The sequence below is a fragment of the Hemitrygon akajei genome, chromosome 10 (assembly GCF_048418815.1).
Source record: "Hemitrygon akajei chromosome 10, sHemAka1.3, whole genome shotgun sequence".
NCBI lineage: Eukaryota > Metazoa > Chordata > Chondrichthyes > Myliobatiformes > Dasyatidae > Hemitrygon > Hemitrygon akajei.
The window spans coordinates 70,950,048-70,968,973 of NC_133133.1; the positions used below are offsets into that span (position 1 = coordinate 70,950,048).

General features: G+C 36.9%; 1 protein-coding gene across 3 annotated transcripts in view; it reads right to left on the minus strand.

The window, feature by feature from the left end:
* aifm1 (apoptosis inducing factor mitochondrion associated 1) overlaps nucleotides 1-18,926 on the minus strand; it is a 68,526-nt gene that overhangs the window by 39,599 nt on the left and 10,001 nt on the right. For all 3 annotated transcript variants that reach the window (XM_073058430.1, XM_073058429.1, XM_073058432.1), the window contains 2 exons: nucleotides 8,686-8,791; nucleotides 3,802-3,834 (listed from right to left, as the gene is read on the minus strand). In XM_073058430.1, the coding sequence (XP_072914531.1) occupies nucleotides 3,802-3,834; nucleotides 8,686-8,791 (139 nt within the window). The remainder of the gene's footprint in view (nucleotides 1-3,801; nucleotides 3,835-8,685; nucleotides 8,792-18,926) is intronic.

The window sequence follows — 18,926 nt, forward strand, 5'->3', positions numbered from 1 at the left end:
ATATTTGTACTACTAATCATCAAGCTTCAAAACCTGGGCCTCTGTACCTCCCTCTGCAACTGTATTCTTGATTCCCCAATGGAAGACTACAGTGAATATTTAGTGGTAATACCACCTCCTCACTAATAATCAACACGGGTGCACCTCAAGAATGCGTGCTTATCCCACTGTTGTACTTTCTCCACACCCATGACTGTGAAGCTAGGTACAGCTCAAAAGCCACCTGTATAGTCTGTTGATGCCATCACACTTGGAGGGAGAATCTCACATGGCATTGAGCTGGCATACAGCTGATTGCCTGGTTGAGTGTGTCGCAACAAAAACCTTCCACTCAATGCCAGCAACCCAAAGAATTGAATGTGGACTTCAGGCAGGAGAAATTGGGAGACCACACACCAGTCCTCATTGAGGGGTTAGTGTTGGATCGGGTGAGCAACTTCAAGTTCCTGGGAGTCAACAGAAGATCTATTCTAGCCAAAAACATATTGATGCAATCACAAAGATGGCAAACCAGCAGCTAAATTTCACTTGGAGATTTGTTATGCTACCAAAGACTCTAGAAAATTTCTACAGATGTGCCTGGAGAGTATTTTGACTGATTATATCACCGATTGGCATGGAGTTTGTAATGTGCAGAATCAAGTAAGGCTGCAGAGTTGTAGACTCAGCCAGCTCCATCACAGGCACAGCCCTCGCCACTATCAATATCTTCAAAAAGCAATGCCTTAAAAAGGTGCAATCCACCATTAAGGACCCTTACCTCCAGGACATGCCTCATCTTATTACTTTGTTTATTTACTTTGCTGCATAGTGCCATTTTTATGTCTGTACTGTACAGCTATAAAACAATAAATTTCATGATGTATGTCAATGATAATACACCTGATTTTTATTCTAAAGCTCTGAATGTTATTAAGTACAAATTGATTGTGTTTAATGGCTTATATGCGCAAAATAACACTTAGAATACTGTTACACAGAAGAACAACGAGTAAAAACCACCTTCAATCTTAATGCTTACAACTCTTATCGGAATTGGATATATGCTCAGTTTCAGATTTTTCTCCTGTAACTTGCACTGAAACCTGTTTGGGTAATTCTCTGTCAACTAATTTAGGCATATCAGTTGCAATGGCAGATTCTGCAATCACAAACCATTGGACTCTGCTTGTCCATATCATAAATACATGGAAATCTACTGATGCTGGAAATCCAAGCAACACACGCAAAATGCTAGAGGAACTCAGTCGACCAGGCAGCATCTATGGAAAATTGCAAAAGTCAATGCTGACTGGCAGACTGAGTTCATCCAGCATTTTGTGTGTATTGCTTATCCATATCATACAAGGTTTAAAGCAACTTCAAGCTGTCCTTCAATATAAATAGAGTAGCCAATGCCAAAAAAATGCTTGCATAACTAAATCCTCATCCAGATTACAGCATTTTAATTAGACAATTTCAAAAGCCAGAAGAGGTAAAGTTCATATCTTCAGACAAAAACTTCTCAAATGACCTGAGCAACGTCAATAGTTCCTTGTTCTGAATCAAGGCCCATGCCATTAAGAAAAGGTTCTGATGTAATTCAACATGCTTGCAAATGTAATAACCATCCAAAAAAAAAAACAATTCAAACTGTTCCATTAAACTTATTCTAAGCAACAAAATTACCACCAGCAAACTAAAACAAAGAAAATGCACCTTCTAAACTTATTATACAGATAATTTTTAATACCACTTCCTCCTTTGGCTGTGTTCAGCTCAGTTCCAAACAATTAAATTTTTGGTTCTGAAGTACTTATGCGCCAGTACTTCAAGCCAATGTAAAACTATAAGATGTTAAAAAACTGTAAGCGTCATAAATTTTGTTTAAACCAATATAAACTAACCAGGGTATCAAAAACAATTGATCCATGCTTTCTGAAATTTCGTACCCCACAAAGTTTTCTATCTGATTTATTCCTTGCTATTTAAGAAAAAGAGACATCTTCAACATCTCCCTGAGCAGCACCACCATTCTAACGTGTTTCAAGGCCGCCACCATCGTCCCTGTGCTGAAGAAGTCTTCAGTGTCCTGCCTAAATGACTACCGTCCCATTGCAGTTACATCCATCATCATGAAGTGTTTTGAGAAGTTAGTCATGAGGCATATCAAGACCCTGCTGCCCCCCTCACTGGACCCCCTGCAGTTTGCATACCGTCCCAACCGCTCAACAGATGATGCCATTGCCACCACCCTCCACCTGGCCCTAACCCACCTGGACAAAAAAAGACACATACGTACGGATGCTGTTCATAGACTTCAGTTCAGCATTCAACACAATCATCCCTCAGAAACTGTTTGGAAAGCTGAGCCTATTGGGCCTGAACACCTCCCTCTGCAACTGGATCCTAGACTTCCTGACTGGGAGATCTCAGTCAGTACGGATCGGGAGCAGTATCTCCAACACCATCACACTGAGCACGGGGGCTCCCCAGGGTTGCATGCTCAGTCCACTGCTGTTCACTCTGCTGACCCACGACTGTGCTGCAACACACAGCTCGAACCATATCAAGTTCGCCGATGACACCACCATGGTGGGTCTCATCAGCAAGAACGATGAATCGTCTTACAGAGAGGAGGTGCAGTGGCTAACGGACTGGTGCAGTGCCAACAACCTGTCTCTTAATGTGAACAAAACAAAAGAGATGGTTGTTGACTTCAGGAGGGCACTCACTGCTGAACATCGACAGCTCCTCGGTAGAGATCGTAAAAAGCACCAAATTTCTTGGTGTTCACCTGATGGAGAATCTCACCTGGTCCCTCAACACCAGCTCCATAGCAAAGAAAGCCCAGCAATGTCTCTACTTTTTGCGAAGGCTGAGGAAAGTCCATCTCCCACCCCTCATCCTCATCACATTCTGCAGGGGTTGTATTGAGAGCGTCCTGAACAACTGCATCATTGCCTGGTTCGGAAATTGGACCATCTCAGATCGCAAGACCCTGCAGCGGATAGTGAGGTCAGCTGAGAAGATCATCGGGGTCTCTCTTCCCACCGTCACGGACATTTACACTACACACTGCATTCACAAAGGAAACAGCATTATGAAGGACCCCATGCACCCATCATACAATCTCTTCTCCCTCCTGCCATCTGGGAAAAGGCTCCGAAGCATTCAGGCTCTTACGACCAGACTATATAACAGTTTCTTCCCCCAAGCTGTCAGACTCCGCAATACCCGAAGCCTGGACTGACACCTTGCCCTACTGTCCTGTTTATTATTTATTGTAATGCCAGTACTGTTTTTGTGCACTTTATGTAGTCCAGTGTAGGTCTGTAATCTAGTATAGCTTTCTCTGTTTTTTTTTTAATTACATAGCTCAGTCTAGTTTTTGTACTGTGTCATGTAAACCATGGTCCTGAAAAACGTTGTCTCATTTTTACTATGCACTGTACCAGCAGTTATGGTCGAAATGGCAATAAAAGTTGACTTGACCTGACTTGCGGCTCAAACACTACTTTTCAAAAATGCAGATGATTAATTATAAATAGCATGCTTTCCCTTCCAGATTGTAGGAAAACATTTATATTATGCCTAATGCTTTTGAACTTGTACCAGTTGTTTGACAACAGCTGCTTGAAAATTGTTTGGTGAAATGCTCATTCAATAAAAGAAAAATAAGAACCTTTGATCTATCAGTATACAATTCATAAAATGATAGATCTTAATTCAAAATTTGAAACAACTCTAGAAATCTTCCAGAATTACTTCAAGACAATAACAGAATAGATTAAGTCAAGAAGAAGGAAGTATAAGATTTACCTTCTGGTGTTGCTGCCTCACCTTCTTTTTCACCTATAAATTTTAAGGAAAAGAGTGTTTTTTTTACAATATATAGCAAAAATTAATTACAATGAATGAATATGCCAACTTTAAGCCTACATTAAATAAATGTGGTCATGTTTATCACTTAAGAGTTAACTAGAAGTGTGTCAACTGAAATTTAAAAAAGCTATTTTTTCAATGAATTCCGGTAAAGCTCCTGGTCCGGATGGTTATACTGTAGAATTTTTAAAATCCTTTTCCTCTATACTTTCTCCTTGGCTTTGTAAAATTCTTAAAGATGCCTTGTGCAGGAAGGCACAGAGTCGACTGTACTTCCTAAGAAGGTTGGCGTCATTCAATGTCTGTAGTGAGATGCTGAAGATGTTCTATAGGTCAGTTGTGGAGAGCGCCCTCTTCTTTGTGGTGGCGTGCTGGGGAGGAAGCATTAAGAAGAGGGACGCCTCACGTCTTAATAAGCTGGTAAGGAAGGCGGGCTCTGTCGTGGGCAAAGTACTGGAGGGTTTAACATCGGTAGCTGAGCGAAGGGCGCTGAGTAGGCTACGGTCAATTATGGATAACTCTGAACATCCTCTACATAGCACCATCCAGAGACAGAGAAGCAGTTTCAGCGACAGGTTACTATCGATGCAATGCTCCACAGACAGGATGAAGAGGTCAATACTCCCCAATGCCATTAGGCTTTACAATTCTACCGCCAGGACTTAAGAACTTTTTAAAAGCTATTATTAATGCTTTTTGAGATAGTGATTTGGATGCATATCATATTTTTTTTTACTGAGTTAAGTATTGTATGTAATTAGTTTTGCTACAACAAGTGTATGGGACATTGGAAAAAAAGCTGAATTTCCCCATGGGGATGAATAAAGTATCTATCTATCTAATTATAGGCAAATTGCCACAATCTTTTTATGAAGCCTCTATTTCTTTAATTCTTAAAAAAGATAAAGACCCTACTGAATATGCATCCTATCAGCCTATATCCTTGCTGAATACGGATTTTAAGATTTTTAGTAAAATTTTGGCCACTAGATTAGAAAATATATTACCTCGAATTATTTCTGAAGATCAGACTGGATTTATTAAAAACCGCTACTCATCTTTTAACATTAGAAAATTAATTAATATTATTTATACACCTTCACCCAAAATACCAGAATGTGTCATTTCTTTAGATGCTGAAAAAGCATTTGATAGAGTTGAATGGCCATATTTATTTAATACGTTGCAGCATTTTAATTTTAGTTCAAAATTTATATCATGGATTAAATTAATATACTATAAACCCTTGGCTTCGGTCTTTACCAATAATTAAAGATCTCCTTTTTTTTCAGTTATTTTGTGGTACAAGGCAAGGCTGTCCTTTAAGTCCTTTACTATTTGACATTGTTTTGGAACCTTTAGCTATAGCCATTCATGAATCACCTAATATTTTGGATATTACTCGTGGGGAAGGGACGTATAAGTTATCATTATATGCTGATGATTTGTTACTATACATATCCGACCCTGAGAGATCTATTCCTGCTATTTTGTCCTTGCTTGCTCAGTTTAGTAACTTTTCTGGTTATAAATTGAATTTTAATAAGAGCGAATTATTTCCATTAAATATGCAAGTTCCAATTTATAAACATTTACCATTTAAAGTTGTCAACAGATTATTTTACTTATTTGGGTATTAAAATTACCAAAAAACAGAAAGATTTATTTTAAGTTAATTTCTTACCTTTAATTGACCAAATTAAGCAACTTGCTACCAGATGGTCTCCATTATCTTTGTCATTGGTTGGTCGAATTAATGCTATTAAAATGATGGTATTACCCAAATTCTTATATTTATTTCAAGCATTACCAATTTTTATTCCTAAATTTTTTTTTTGATATTATTGACTCCAAAATATCTTTCTATCTGTGGCAGAACAAAAATCCTAGACTAAGCAAAAAATATTTACAGAAGCCTAAGAAGGAGGGCGGTTTGGCTTTGCCAAACTGGAGATTTAACTATTGGGCAGTTAATATATGATATTTAATATTTTGGACACAAGAATCGACTATAGCAGCTTGCCCACAATGGGTAAATTTGGAATGTAAATCTGTACAAGACTTTTCATTGCTTTCAATTTTAGGATTTTCACTTCCTTTTTCTTTATCTAAATTGAATAAACAAATAACTAATCCTATAGTCAAACATACATTGCGAATTTGGTTTCAATTTCGTAAATTTTTTGGTTTGAATAAGTTCATCTTATCAAGCCCTATAATATCTAACTTTTTTTTTCGGCCCTCTTTTATGGATCAAGCTTTTGTTTTATGGAAAACAAAAGGTATAACATGTTTTCGTGATCTATTTTTAGAAGATAGCTTTATGTCTTTTGAACAGCTATCTAATAAATATAATTTACCTAAAACTCATTTTTTTTAGATATTTGCAAGTTAGAAATTTTTTGAATAATGAGTTACAGTCTTTTCCGAAACTATGTCCATTGGACATTACGGAAAGAATTTTAGCTCTGAATCCTTGTCAGAAGGGTTTAGTAGCTGTCATTTATAATATGATCATGAAAATACAGCCAGAAGTATCAGAAAAAATTAAGAAGGAATGGGAAAAAGAACTTCATTGCCTTATATCCACTGAGCAGTGGGAGAAAATTTTACTATTAGTCAATTCGTCTTCTATTTGTGCTAAACATGCCCTAATACAATTTAAGGTTGTACATAGAGCTCATATGTCTAAGGATAAACTTGCTTGATTTTATTCTTATGTTAATCCAACCTGTGACAGATGTCATTCTGATGTTGCTTCATTGATCCATATGTTTTGGTCTTGCCCTTGTTTGCAAAATTACTGGAAAGATATTTTCAGTATTATTTCAATAGTTCTGAATATCAATTTCCAACCGCATCCTATTACTGCAATTTTCGGTTTACCAATGGCGGATAATAGTCGTTTATCCCCCTCATCTCGACGAATGATTGCATTTGTTACGTTAATGGCTAGAAGATCTATTTTATTGAATTGGAAAGAAATTAATCCTCCAACTATATTTCAGTGGTTTTCTCAAACTACCTCGTGTTTGAGTTTAGAAAAAATTAGAAGTGTTGTCTTTGATCCTTCAGTTAAATTTGAAGAAACTTGGAGACCATTTATTCAACATTTTCATATGAGTTGAATTGTCTTTTCCTAAACCTCACTTTTATTATCTTTAATTATTTGGATGGAGGTTCGGAGTTATTGGCACTACTGTATATATTTGACATTATGCAATGGCCCATGTTGGTTAGTGTTTTTTTCTTCTTTTTTTGGTTTTTTTAAATTTCTTTTGTTCATAAATACTTTGAGTTTGGGAGGTTATTATATATTGATTATCATATATTTGAATGTCTACTTAAACTATTAACTATGTACTCTCAAACTCTCTGTATTCATGTTTCATTTATGTTTGCTTAAAAATTAATAAAAAGATTTAAAAAGAAAGAAAGAAAGAAAAGAAGTGTGTGTTTTAAACACAACTCAAACAAGTTCAAACTCTTAGAAAGAACTTCCACATATGAAGGAAAGGAAATTTAGGCAACAAGTCAACTCGTGTTTATAATTTTGTATCAATAATAGAATAAGACTATTAATCTGCTATCCAACCATTCCAAAGTCGCGATGGTTCAGCATCTGGTTTAACAGGTGACACTTGCAATTTCACTTGCTGGATTTGTGATTCTTGCACTTCCCACTCAATCGTCAGGACTCAGGATCCACATCCTGAGTTCACTAAAACATTGTGAAAGCTATTGTGAAACATCCGTTAGAATGTGAATGAAAGTGTATTCAAATATAAACAAAATAACATCTGATAATTCAGAAAATCTTATAGTCAGGCACCAAAGTCTTCAGCCTGCTGGATTAACAGTTTCACTATAGCGAAAATGACATATGACCAACAGATATTTGTCCAAGTTGCTTAGTGTACAGAAGTTCCACTATATAAGTAGTGCCCATCATGCTGTGACAAAGGATTAAATATGATTCAGGATGTAAATGAAACTGGCTTTCTAATTTATAACATAATTGTGGGATGCTAACAACTGATGTGACAGAATTGAATTCAATGCACATTCATTAAAATTGTCTTTGAAAACTAACACAACTAATGCTAAAAAGCTAAATGATGGTTTTGGCCATTTTACGTGATACGGGTGAAGGGTAGAGATAGGAGGTACAAGGGAAGTCATGGGAGCAGGTGGTGGATGGTCATATGAATAGCTGGTGCATACCACAAGTCCTGGTTATGCGACCACTGATGCCAGGCAGACAATCTCTGAAAATTAATGATAATGACTGGGATCACTCGTCTTGTAAAGACACTACCCAGAAGGAGGCAATGGCAAACTAATTTTGTAGAAAATTTGCCAAGAACAATAATGGTTATGAAAAGACCATGGTCGCCCATGTCACTATGAAATGACACATCAAGAACAAATGAACGTGGCAGAACCAAGACAAGCAGCAGCTTCTTTTTATATAATGCACTTTTAATGGCTAAAATGGTCAGTAAACCACACAGGAAAAATAAACTGAAGTTCATTGGCTTCTGTTAGGCCTCAGTAAATGCAAACTTGACAAGAAATAAGAAAAACAAAATTCAAACAAGGTCTCTAGTCCAAATTACAGAGCAATGGGTCAACTGAGAAGTGTTTTAAGGATATCAACTTCAGAATCAGCTCTAGACTCCAAGTTAAATAACTTCTGAAGCACACTTTCGAAGAATACAAGAGTTTCAATGACATTACCGCCAGGCTACTGCATCACTGACATAGAACCTCTGCCTAGTTCCACACCTCAAGGGAGCAGAGAAAAAAATACTTACATACCTTTGGTTGACAATTCTTCATGTTTCCTTTCTACACTGGATCTTGACATTAACTGTGTTACTCGTTCATTGTACCTTTCTTTATCTTCTTGTATTGTAATATATGCCTGTTGAGCAAATGGCATTAATGCAGTCTATCTGGATCAATAATCAAACCAACATTACAATAACCAGATCAACATTCACAAATCAATATAAAAATAACCTTCACACTTAATGGTTTCCGAAATTTATCTTCCTGTCATTCATTACACATTTGATATAGTGTTAAATGTATTTTCACAATATTTTAAGAACTGTAAATTATTTTAGCTTTTTACTGGTCTAGCAACAGGAAAAACATCTGATCTCAATTGGGCTCTACAGTTGCAAGAAAACATTTGTGAACCCTTTGCAAATACCTGGTTTTCTGCATTAATTACTCATAAAATGTGGCCTGACCTTCATCTAAGTCAGAATCTTTCTTTCTTTCTTTTTACAATATTTTTATTCAGAAGAAAAAAAACAAGATTTACAGAGTGCAACACATAGATACATCTCAACTTAACTTGTGTACATTCATATATTGTGATAAAATTGATCAAAATGTTATAGCACAACACATAAAGGTATACAATTCTGTAATCAAAAATTTAAAGATAGATCATACATCATAAAAAAAATTTATATATAAAAAAAGTCAACCCCCTACCAACTACCAAAGGAAAAAACTGATGGATGATAATGGATAAATTAGAAAAGAAAACATATTCGCTTAAGAAGAGAAGATAAAAATATACACAAAAGTCTGCGCACTGTTAAACTTTATAAATTGGAAAAGTAATTTAGGAAAGGTCCCCAGATATCATAAAAAGATTGTTTCGAATTTAAGACTGAGCAGCGGATTTAAATTAGACATAATATCACGTAGCCATTGAAGATATGTAGGAGGCGTAGACTCCTTCCATTTAAGCTAGATTGCTCTCCTTGCTAAAAGAGAGGTAAAAACTAAAACCTGTAGGTTAGAAGTATTTAAAGTTATATCTTCATCTGCAATAATACCAAACAAGGCAATAAGGGGATTTGGGTCAAGTTGGACCCTAAGAAGTTGTGAGAAGGTACGGAATACTTCCCACCAAAACTTTTCAATTTTAGGGCAAAACCAAAACATGAATTAAAGAGGCATCAGCAGAGCTACATTTATTACAAAGTGGAGAAACATTCGGATAAAAACTGGACAGCTTCTGTTTAGAAATGTAAGCTTTATGAACCACTTTCAATTGTAGAAGAGAATGACGAGCACAGAAAGATGATTTATTAACCCGTTTAAGAATTTTATTCCATCTATCATCAGAAATCTCTCAATTTAGGTCATCCTCCCAAGCTTTTTTTATTTTATCTAAAAAGTCTTGTCTAGATTCAATCAACAAGTTATAGTTACCGGTAATAGAACCATTAACAAAAGGTTTTAAATTTAAAAGATCATCCAGTAAATTTTTATCAGGACCAATAGGAAAAGTAGTTAATTGGGAAAGTAAGAAATCTTTAATTTGAAGGTATCTGTAAAAATATGTTTTTGGGAGTGCAAATTTAGTTGACAATTGGTCAAATGAAGCAAGAGATCCTGAGATAAACAGGTCCCAAAAACACTTAATACCTAGTTCATCACAATCCTTAAAGACTTTGTCAGTCATGGAAGGGATAAAAAATTAATTAAGGAGAATGGGAGATGATAATGAAAAATTCGCTAAACCAAAAAATTTCCTAAATTGAGACCAAATCCTTAAAGTTTGCTTAACAATTATGTTATCTGTTATTTTATTTGCTGAAAAAGAGTATGATCCAAGAAGAGAGACAATAGAGGAATTTTTTACAGAATTAACTTCTAAGGAGACCCATGATGGGCAATCTTAACGATAAATATAAGAAGACCAGAAAGTAATATTCCTTATATTAGCAGCCCAATAGCAAAACCTAAAATTGGGTAGGGCTAATCCACCCATCTCTTTATTTCTTTGTAGGTAAACTTTACTTAAACGAGCTTGCTTATTATTCCAAATATAAGAAGTTAAAATTGAATCTAAAGAATCAAAGTAGGTCTTAGGAATAAAAATAGGTAAGGCCTGAAAAAGATATAAAAATTTAGGAAGAATCTTCATTTTAATTGAATTAATTTGGCCAATTAGGGATAAAGAAAGAGGAGACCATTTAGAAAGCATCTTTTTCACATAATTCAATAAGGGGTTTAAGTTTTCTTTAAATAAATTCCTGAAGTTTTTAGTAATTGCTACACCTAGATATGTAAATTGACGTAACAACTTGGAACGGAAATTTGGCATTTGATGACATTAGGTCATTTAAAGAAAATAGCTCACTTTTATGTAAGTTCAGCTTACATCCTGAAAAAGAACTAAACTGGGAAATTAAAGAAAGAACCGAAGGTAAAGAAGTTTCAGTGTTAGAGATAAAAAGTAAAATATCATCAGCATATAATGAAATTTTATGAGTCATACTTTCCCTTAGTATACCAGAAATGTCCTTAGATTCTCGAAATGCTATTGCTAAGGGTTCTATAGCTAAAGCAAAAACTAAAGGACTAAGAGGGCAACCTTGTCTAGTTCCCCGCTGTAATTTAAAGGGCTTAGAAATTTTAGAGTTAGTAATAACCTGAGCGGTAGGAGACAAGTAAATTAATTTAACCCAACAAATAAAATTAGGCCCAAAATTAAACTTTTCTAAGATCTTAAAAAGATAATTTCACTCAATCCTATCAAAGGCTTTTTCTGCATCTAAGGATAACATACACTTGTTGCATCATTCAAATTCTATTAAGCTTCAGGTGACAGACCACTACCCTGACATTCTCCTGTGAAATGTCTTGATACAATTTTTAATTAATTTTTTCCTCAATAATTACAAGCTGTCCAGGCCATGAGGCAGCAAAGCAGCCCCAAACCATGATGCTCCTTCCAACATGCTTCACAGTTGGGATGAGGTTTTGGTGTTGGTGTACAATGCACTTTTCCGTCCAAACATAGTGGTGTACATTTCTGCCAAAAAATCTAACTTTTGTCGCATTTGTCCACAGAAGGATTGTAAAACATCTTGATGGCCTTTTGCAAACTTGAGATGAGTGCAATTTTTTTTTTGGAGAGTAGTAGTTTCGCCCGTGGTGTCCATCCATGAGCACAATTCTTGTTCAGTGTTTTTCTTATAGTAGACACAAAAACAGACACTTCAGCAAGTTCTGGTTTTCTGCAGGTCTTTTGCTGTTACCCTTGGGTTCTTTTTCACCTCCTTCAGCATTGCACATTGTGCTATTGGTGTGATCTTTGCAGGACACCCACTCCTAAGGAGAGCAGCAACAGTTCTGAAATTCCTCTATTTGTAGACAATTTCTTCAGCCATTTGTGGACTGATGAGCACTCAGGTCTTTAGAAATGCTTTTGTAGCCTTTTCCAGCTTCGTGTATCTCTACACTTCTCCTCAGGTCCTCTGAAAGTTGTTTTAATTGAGGTATAATACACATAAACAGATCTTTCTTGATCAGAGAAGGCTCTGTCAGTAAACTGACCTTGCGTATCTTTATTATAGGGCAGGGCACCTCTACAACCCACACCTCCAATCTCATCTCATTGATTAGAGCACCTGACTTCAAATAGCTTTTCTGGAAGGCATTAACCTAGAGGTTCACATACTGTTTTGAAACTAGACCGTGATTGTTTAAATGGTGTACTCAGTATCGACTACAAAAAGTACAATTGTTTGTGTTATTAGTTTAGACAGATAGTGTTTGTCTACTATTGTGGCTTAGATGAAAATCAGACCACCTTTTATGAGTAATCAGTGCAGAAAACCAGGTAATTGGAAAGGGTTCACAAACCTTTTCTTGCAACTGTAAGTAAAGGCTTCAATGTTTCTGATCTGGAATGCAGCAGGAGAAGGGGAAAAAGTGTAAGGACAAGAACTTTTAAGTAAGATCCAGCAAAGGAAGCACAAATCCTTGTGAAATGCATACCAGCACTTTAGAAAATGAGATTTCATAATAAAAACATTTCAGTGATACAAATTCCCTCTATACACTATGTACAGCATTATTTAGATCACGATTACAACTGCTAAATTTTAGATTGAATGATAACAAAAGATACAAAAATCACTTTAGACGAAATAGGAGGATTTTAAAAAATATTTATATGGATGACTTGAGTAAGGCAGCAGAGGTAGGGTTTAAAAGCAATTGATAAACACAGTTTCTAAGTGGAGGCTAGGCCAATTAATGTAGCAATACCATTAGTGAGCATATAGCAAACAGCAAATTTCATAACTTCAGGTTTCAGCTAACAACTGGAAATGGATGTTATGTGAGATTATTGTTTGCTTATTTCAATTAAGACTGTTTCAAACAAATTAGCTTCAAACTATCATAAATGGCCAATATATTTCTGACTTGACTTCATTAGAATGCTGGAATGTTAGAATCAAGCCACTTTTCAATTTAGACACACCAAGGACGGTTGTACTGTAACAACATTTTTGCAAAGAATAACATCCAGATATAATGAAGCTAACACTATTAAAATAATTTCAGGAAGGGAAGAGAGGAATTCACAATTATGTCAGATATTTTTTAAACTTCAGCTTTGTGACTGAGTAGTGATTCTAGAAATTCCAAATATTAAAAACAAAATCAAAAGCATCTTGCCCCAGGCAGTAAGACTTTTGATAGTGGTACATATTATTTATTAAAGCAATAGCAGTACAAGCTCTTTATGTTAATTTGCAAATCAACAGAATACACCTTTTAAATCTCTTATTATTTTATATCACATACAGTGTATATGTACTGTACTTTGCACCTTGGTCCCTGAGGAGCGCCTCTTTTAGCTGTGTTCATATGTGGATTGAATGATAATAAACTTGAACATGTTCCTAGAAGTTAGAGGCCTACAAGCTTATTATGTAGGAGGTTGTTGTTCAATTCAAAAAAAATCAGTAGGTACTTCCATTGAACTTAAAATAAATTCAGCACTAGATTAGACTAATAGCTAAAATTTAAGACCGGAGACGGCATGTTGCAAATGTAAATTGAATTATGAGATGAAATAAAGGGGAAATCACAATAAATAGAAGTTAACTCCTGAAAATTTCACAATATTTTGAACCACTGTCTAATCATCTAATAATGAATGGTAGAGGCAGCTATATTAGGGGCCTTTAAGAGACTATTAGATAGATTAAAGAATAACGGAGGACTAAGTGGGATGGTAGGAGTTAAGCTTGATATTGGTGCCAGTTAAAAAGTCAGCACAACACTGTGGGCTGAAGGGCCTGTATTGTGCTTTACTGTTCTTTGTTCTACCTTTCAATTTTTATTATCTAAGTTAAACAATGCAATGTTTACAGAGTCAAATTAAATTAATAAAATAACTTAACAATTTATAATCTAATTTCAATGGTAGGATATGTGAAATAATATCTGAATTTGTAAATTAAACAACAGGATGATTCGAGCAGCTCAACATTGTTTCAAGAGAGGAATAATAGTGAATGGACCCTTATTCAGAAATTATGCGGCAGAATGACAAATTACATTTAACAATGAAAATATCATTTATAAATTATAAATGAATAGGTCATGAAGGTTATATATTAAGCACTGAAAGAAAAATCTGATCATGTTTATGAAAAAACTATCACGTTGCATGGTAGCAATGAAAAACAAGATAAATGAATTGATATACAAACTTAAAATTAGAAAAGTAAATAATACTCATTTTAAGGCATTGTTAAAAGCAATAATTACTGCAATAAATGCAAAATCCCAGAGTAACTACATGATTTAAAAAAAATGCACCAAAATCAATTGCATATGAAATAAATATTAAATTATGCCATTTAAGCTAAAATCTATATAATTTCCCAACATAGTGATATGACTTTCTGTAAAATGCTGTTTAGGAAATCATTAGATTAAATTTTATTTTTCTAAGTCTCAACCAAGATCATGCCCTTGGTTCTGATTTAAAAAGAAAACTAAACCAATGCTTTCCTAAACATTAGCTAAAGAAACATAATGCTAATCTTCTAAGGCAGTCCTATGTGCTCAAGGATGACTTGCTTCCACCCTAGTCTCTGGACTATGTGGGACATTCAGACTCTGAAACAGGTGGAGCTAAATGCTAGATGGGACAGATAGATGGATAGCTTGACAAGTAGTGTTCTCTTTCCAACATTTTGTGTGGTCTCTACTCATGGACTCCAAGTTCTCAATGGGAACTCAAATGATCCCTCACTTTGAGACAGGGATTCCTGCCACTTGTTGGTATACCGCACTTTTCACAGGAATATTTTGAGAATGTTCTTTTCCTCTGTCCACAACAATCTCAAACAGTGATGGAATTCAGAATAAACTACCTTACTCTGCCAGTCTCGTGTCTGCCTATTGCTTCAATGAGCAACACAATGGTAACTTGGAAATGGGCATCCAAATGTGCAAATATGGATAGCATCTACATTGTAATTTGGGAAGAGGCTCACAACCACTGGAAAGAGGTGATTGAGAATATTAGCAATTACTTTTTCTAGCAGTTGATAGCAAGGCCCTTTTGCAGTTACCATAATGTGATTTCTGCCCTTTGTTGAAGATGGTCACTTGTGTATTTCATACTGAAGTGCTCTTTTCATGGACTAACCTACCACAAAGTGAACTTCACCACAGCCTTGATTCATCATATCAAAGTGACTTTTCCCAGGTTCAGTTGCTCAATCATTACACTTCTTACCCCTTGCTTTCCATTTACAAATAAAAATATTTCAAGTTAAAAAGGTTCATGAAGTGTAATGAGGGAGGAATTCTTAATGATCTATAGGAGAAATTACCTTGTTTAAAGACATGGACTTTAAGGTAGGCATGACAAAGTAAAACCGGGAAAAAAAGGTGCAAAAAAGGAAGATCTGTACCAGCAAGGCGGCTGGACCGGATGGAGTATCCCCACGATTACTGAGGGCCTGTGCGACTGAGCTGGGAGAACCACTACAGCGCATCTTCAACATGAGCCTGGAGCAGAGAAGAGGACCCAGACAGTGGAAAACATCCTGTATTGTCCCGGTACCGAAGAAACCACAACCAAAGGAGTTGAATGACTTCAGACCTGTTGCCTTGACGTCTCACGTGATGAAGACCATGGAGCGGCTGATAATACAGAATCTGAGGCCACAAAACAGGCACGCCCAGGATCCTCTTCAGTTTGCGTATAAGGAGAAGGTGGGAGTGGAGGATGCTATCACGTATTTGCTGCACAAATCCCTCTCTCACCTGGATGGGGTCAGTGGTGCTGTGAGGATTACATTCCTGGACTTCTCTAGTGCCTTAACACCATCCAGCCCAAGATCTTAAGGCACAAACTAACGGAGATGGGAGTAGACTCTCACATGGTGGATTGGATAGTGGACTACTTGACAGATAGACCTCAGTATGTGCGGTTGGGAGACTGTAGGTCTGACACGGTGGTCAGCAGCACAGGAGCGCCACAGGGGACCGTGCTCTCTCCGGTCCTGTTCACCCTGTACACATCAGACTTCCAATATAACTCGGAGTCCTGCCATGTGCAGAAGTTTGCAGATGACATGGGCATAGTGGGGTGTGTCAGGAATGGACAGGAGGAAGAGTATAGGAAACTGATACAGGACTTTGTGATATGGTGCAACTCAAACTACCTGCGTCTCAATATCACCAAGACCAAGGAGATGGTGGTGGACTTTAGGAGATCTAGGCCTCATATGGAGCCAGTGATCATTAATGGAGAATGTGTGGAGCAGGTTAAGACCTACAAGTATCTGGGAGTACAGTTAGACGAGAAGCTAGACTGGACTGCCAACACAGATGCCTTGTGCAGGAAGGCACAGAGTCGACTGTACTTCCTTAGAAGGTTGGCGTCATTCAATGTCTGTAGTGAGATGCTGAAGATGTTCTATAGGTCAGTTGTGGAGAGCGCCCTCTTCTTTGTGGTGGCGTGTTGGGGAGGCAGCATTAAGAAGAGGGATGCCTCACGTCTTAATAAGCTGGTAAGGAAGGCGGGCTCTGTCGTGGGCAAAGTACTGGAGAGTATAACATCGGCAGCAGAGCGAAGGGCGCTGAGTAGGCTACGGTCAATTATGGAAAACCCTGAACATCCTCTACATAGCACCATCCAGAGACAGAGAAGCAGTTTCAGCGACAGGTTGCTATCGATGCAATGCTCCTCAGACAGGATGAAGAGATCAATACTCCCCAATGCCATTCGACTTTACAATTCAACCGCCAGGAGTAAGATATGTTAAAGTGCCGGGGTTAGGACTCAATGCATTTAAGTAAACTACTTAAGAACTTTTTAAAAGCTATTATTAATGTTTTTTGAGAGGGTGATTTTAGATGCATATCATATTTTTACTGAGTTAAGTATTGTATGTAATTAGTTTTGCTACAATAAGTGTATGGGACATTGGAAAAAATGTTGAATTTCCCCATGGGGATGAATAAAGTATCTATCTATCTATCTATCTAATTCCCAAATCTGGAGTTTAGACAGCTTTAGCTACTATTACCAATATCCAGACGGAGGTTTGAGGCATAATATTCTTAGATAGATGTCAGCTTTAACAAATTAATTGAGGTCACCAGATGGTTGACAATACCCATTTGCATCCAGGGATGAAAATTCAGCTCTATGTATTAGTGCACTGGAAGCAACTACAGGTCAGTGAACCAGTCAAGTGTCAGTGAGCAAGCAGTTTCAGACGGTTACCATGACTCAATAGTTTGAGTCAAAACTAATGAATAAGCTTCAAGACCTTGGCCTCAATACTTCCTTTTGCAACTGTATCCTCGATTTTCTCCAGTCAGTTCAGATTGGCAACAACATCTCCTCCACAATCTTCATCAGCACTGCTGCACCACAAGGCTGTGTGCTTAGTCCCCCTGCTCTACTCACTTTACACTTATGACTGTGTGATTAAGCATAGCTTCAATTCCATGTCGTTTACTGATGATACCACTATCATAAGCTGAATCAAAGGAGGTAACGAATCAGCATACAGGAGGGAGATCGAAAATCTGACAGAGTGGTGCCACAACAACAACCTCTCTCTCTCACTCAACGTTAGCAAGACCAAGGAGTGGATTATTGACATCAGGAGGAAGAAACTGAAGTCTATGAGCCAGTTCTCATCAGAGGATCAGAGGTGGTGAGGGTGAGCAAGTTTTAAATTCCTCAGTGTCATCATTTCGAAGGACGTGTCTTGGGCCCAGCAAGCAAGTGCAATTACAAAGACAGCATAACAGCACCCTTACTTCCTTGGGAACTTGTGAAGATTCAGTATGACATCTAAAACTTTGAGAAGCCTCTATACATGTGTGGTGGACAGCGTATTGACTGGCTGCATCACAGCTTGTTATGGAAACACCAATGCTCTTGAATGGAAATTCCCACAAAAAGTAGTGGATATGACCCAGTCCATCACAGAGTTGTCGCATGAAAGTAACATCCATCATCCACCCAGGTCATGCACTCTTCTCGCTGCTGCCATCAGGAAGGTGGTACAGGAGTCCCAAAGCTCACATCACCAAGTTCAGGAAGAATTATTAACCATAAACCATCAGGCTTTTGAACCAGAGGAGATAACTTCACTTGCTCCATCACTGAACTATTCCCGTAACCTATGGACTCACTTTCAAGGACTCTCAACATTTCTTGTTCATTGATTGTTATTATTTTTCTTTTCTTTATTTTTGTTTTTGCAGTCTGTTGTTTTTTGACTGACTGTCCACCGTCTTTCATTGATCCTATTATGGTTATCGGATTTATTGAGTATGTCCGCAAGAAAATAAATAATAGGGTTGTATATGGTGACGTATATAAACACTGATAATAAATTTACTTTGAACTTTGAAAATAGTTGCTGAAAGGGTAAAGGATTGTCCAGAAATTAAGCCTCTGAACTAAGGGAAGGCCAATTTCAATACCATAACAGGACCATCAAACATTGAGTTCAAAGCCATTGTTTTCCCATAGGTATGATAGGTCAACACAGCAAGTCCATGGAACCCTAGATATCAGTGGATTCTAAGGCTTGGATATTGAAAAAGGAAATGCATGGTAGACATAAAGCATGGATCATGAACAAACTCTTCAGGAGTAAAGAAAAAAAAGTGCATCTCTGCATGCAGTGAGGGGGAGAGGTTTCTTAAAAAAAAAAGGGCCTTGAAATATCACTGGCAAATAA